This window comes from Echinococcus granulosus, assembly GCF_000524195.1.
Source record: "Echinococcus granulosus chromosome Unknown EG_S00125, whole genome shotgun sequence".
In the NCBI taxonomy this organism is placed as follows: Eukaryota; Metazoa; Platyhelminthes; class Cestoda; order Cyclophyllidea; family Taeniidae; genus Echinococcus; species Echinococcus granulosus.
In genome coordinates, this window is record NW_020170505.1 from 231,893 (window position 1) to 235,490 (window position 3,598).

A 3,598-nucleotide genomic window follows, 5' to 3' on the forward strand; every position below is an offset into this window, starting at 1 on the left:
TTCGCTTAGAGGCAGCATTCTGAGCCTAGACTTAGGCCAAAGGATTACATTACTGCGAAACATTCAGCACTGGGTCACAGACAATGCTTCAGTCTAATGTCTGCTGCAAAACCTGAGCATAAATGCTGCTTCTCTGTAGCTATCATTTGAGTACTAACTGCCTACCCATTGGTCACCCATCCAAATTGGGGTCCACCCATTTCCGATGGCACTACTGCTTAGCAAGTTGAATAAAGAAAGGAAAGAAGCAAAGTAGAGGCAATGCAATAGCCCAAGAGAATGAGTATTACACAAAGATATTTGGCTAGGCTGCAGGAGTTGGCAGTAGCACATGTTTCCTTTACATCTTATTTAGGTGAACATGATTAACTTCATACTTGCCTTGAATTTAATTGAATGACAATTTGTGCAACAATCGTTTACTGGCAGCTTGTCGCTGTCTCGAGGACGCAAAAAAAATGTAGCTGTAATTTGTGCAATTCTGGAAATAAAAACTCAAATTAGTTGCCTTTGATTCGCATGTCTTCAGTGCCTCCAACAGCCTCCCAGCTTACCTATCTCAACGAAAAACAAATGCGTGCTTATGGAAGTCTTTGTATCGGCAATTCTTTGATCGGCAACTCAACAGGATCGAGTCTCACAAACACGGAAATTTATTTAGTAGCATGGAAGCGAAGAAGAAGCGAGTTAAATTGAGCGCACTCATCGACTGGTTAAAAGTAGCCCTGCAATGCGCTTTTCACTGCATCTACCCATCTCCATGGTAAAAGATCTTCCGCTGCAGCTATCTCCACTCACAGCAGCCATTAACCTCAACATCAGCATCGCCAGCATCTCTGAACCACAAACCAATCACCACAGACAACAGGCTGAATCGCCTATCGGCTACTTACTCTCAATCCTCTTCTCTCAGGCCTGTAGAGTTGCAGTCAAATGTAAGACTGCTAGCTCAACCATCCTTTATCTACCCCAACTCTTTAACAATGCACAACGCACATAGTGATTTGTCCTACGTCGCAACCGAAGTATAGCATGGCAAGGATCAGAAACATTTCAATTCCACAATAAACACCGCACTTTAACTGCTCTATATCATCCTTATGTCATGCCTATTTCAATTCCTGGCACTTCATACGAGTCTCTTGTACACCCTTAGCTTTGGCAGAATTGAAATGCACAACTTCATCAATGCATCTTGTCCTTATTTGTTTGAGCAAATATGAACCGAAAGTATAACTATTAGCTCAAAGGGCTAACTTTGTAGGACTTATGTTACATTTTCATTGAAATTCCATACAACAAAGAAAATTCTCTTCACCCATGAAGCCATGTATTCACATAGGCAATAATTTCACAATAATTTCCACACGAGTATTTTTGATAGTGGAAGGTTTATAGAAGGCGCATAAATTCTTACTCAGGAAAAAAAGTAGCATGGAGATATACTGTTAATAGGAGTAAACAAATCTGTTTGAGGCTGCACCGTGTGAGGCAGGTTACATTTAAGTCTGAGCATATTAAAGGGCATTTGATATTCTTCTCGCCGTTTTGCCTTTCTACCTCAGGTTTTGAGCCTATCGAGTCTAGAATGCTATTTGAAAAAGGCATTATATATTGCGGTGTTATAGGACCATACAAATAATCAAAACTTTTTGGACAACCGGAGCCATTTGACTCCTTTGGGGTCCACGCAGCCCCCTCGGTCACGATTTGGCTCATTCTGCCACTTTACAATCTAAGGCGTGCACTAAAGCAAACTTTTATTATATAGGGGCAGAATAAACACAAGCTAACAGTTTTCTCATTCCCTCCACAAAATTAGGCATTATGGAAACGTCTTTTTAATAATCAACTATATTTAAATTCTCTGTAGCTATCATTTGAGTACTAACTGCCTACCCATTGGTCACCCATCCAAATTGGGGTCCACCCATTTCCGATGGCACTACTGCTTAGCAAGTTGAATAAAGAAAGGAAAGAAGCAAAGTAGAGGCAATGCAATAGCCCAAGAGAATGAGTATTACACAAAGATATTTGGCTAGGCTGCAGGAGTTGGCAGTAGCACATGTTTCCTTTACATCTTATTTAGGTGAACATGATTAACTTCATACTTGCCTTGAATTTAATTGAATGACAATTTGTGCAACAATCGTTTACTGGCAGCTTGTCGCTGTCTCGAGGACGCAAAAAAAATGTAGCTGTAATTTGTGCAATTCTGGAAATAAAAACTCAAATTAGTTGCCTTTGATTCGCATGTCTTCAGTGCCTCCAACAGCCTCCCAGCTTACCTATCTCAACGAAAAACAAATGCGTGCTTATGGAAGTCTTTGTATCGGCAATTCTTTGATCGGCAACTCAACAGGATCGAGTCTCACAAACACGGAAATTTATTTAGTAGCATGGAAGCGAAGAAGAAGCGAGTTAAATTGAGCGCACTCATCGACTGGTTAAAAGTAGCCCTGCAATGCGCTTTTCACTGCATCTACCCATCTCCATGGTAAAAGATCTTCCGCTGCAGCTATCTCCACTCACAGCAGCCATTAACCTCAACATCAGCATCGCCAGCATCTCTGAACCACAAACCAATCACCACAGACAACAGGCTGAATCGCCTATCGGCTACTTACTCTCAATCCTCTTCTCTCAGGCCTGTAGAGTTGCAGTCAAATGTAAGACTGCTAGCTCAACCATCCTTTATCTACCCCAACTCTTTAACAATGCACAACGCACATAGTGATTTGTCCTACGTCGCAACCGAAGTATAGCATGGCAAGGATCAGAAACATTTCAATTCCACAATAAACACCGCACTTTAACTGCTCTATATCATCCTTATGTCATGCCTATTTCAATTCCTGGCACTTCATACGAGTCTCTTGTACACCCTTAGCTTTGGCAGAATTGAAATGCACAACTTCATCAATGCATCTTGTCCTTATTTGTTTGAGCAAATATGAACCGAAAGTATAACTATTAGCTCAAAGGGCTAACTTTGTAGGACTTATGTTACATTTTCATTGAAATTCCATACAACAAAGAAAATTCTCTTCACCCATGAAGCCATGTATTCACATAGGCAATAATTTCACAATAATTTCCACACGAGTATTTTTGATAGTGGAAGGTTTATAGAAGGCGCATAAATTCTTACTCAGGAAAAAAAGTAGCATGGAGATATACTGTTAATAGGAGTAAACAAATCTGTTTGAGGCTGCACCGTGTGAGGCAGGTTACATTTAAGTCTGAGCATATTAAAGGGCATTTGATATTCTTCTCGCCGTTTTGCCTTTCTACCTCAGGTTTTGAGCCTATCGAGTCTAGAATGCTATTTGAAAAAGGCATTATATATTGCGGTGTTATAGGACCATACAAATAATCAAAACTTTTTGGACAACCGGAGCCATTTGACTCCTTTGGGGTCCACGCAGCCCCCTCGGTCACGATTTGGCTCATTCTGCCACTTTACAATCTAAGGCGTGCACTAAAGCAAACTTTTATTATATAGGGGCAGAATAAACACAAGCTAACAGTTTTCTCATTCCCTCCACAAAATTAGGCATTATGGAAACGTCTTTTTAATAATCAACTATATTTAAAT

The 3,598-nt window shown here is 40.4% G+C and overlaps 1 protein-coding gene across 1 annotated transcript in view; it reads right to left on the bottom strand. All coding sequences in view use genetic code 11, as the record gives it.

Moving 5' to 3' along the window:
• The window catches only part of EGR_08958 (hypothetical protein), a gene marked incomplete at both ends in the record, with an annotated part of 4,412 nt that extends 852 nt beyond the window's left edge, over positions 1–3,560 (bottom strand). Inside the window, 4 exons of the mRNA XM_024498207.1 lie at positions 378–481; positions 1,900–1,951; positions 2,112–2,215; positions 3,529–3,560. Coding sequence (XP_024347406.1) covers positions 378–481; positions 1,900–1,951; positions 2,112–2,215; positions 3,529–3,560 — 292 coding nt within the window. The remainder of the gene's footprint in view (positions 1–377; positions 482–1,899; positions 1,952–2,111; positions 2,216–3,528) is intronic.
• Between the last annotated feature and the right edge of the window lie 38 nt (positions 3,561–3,598).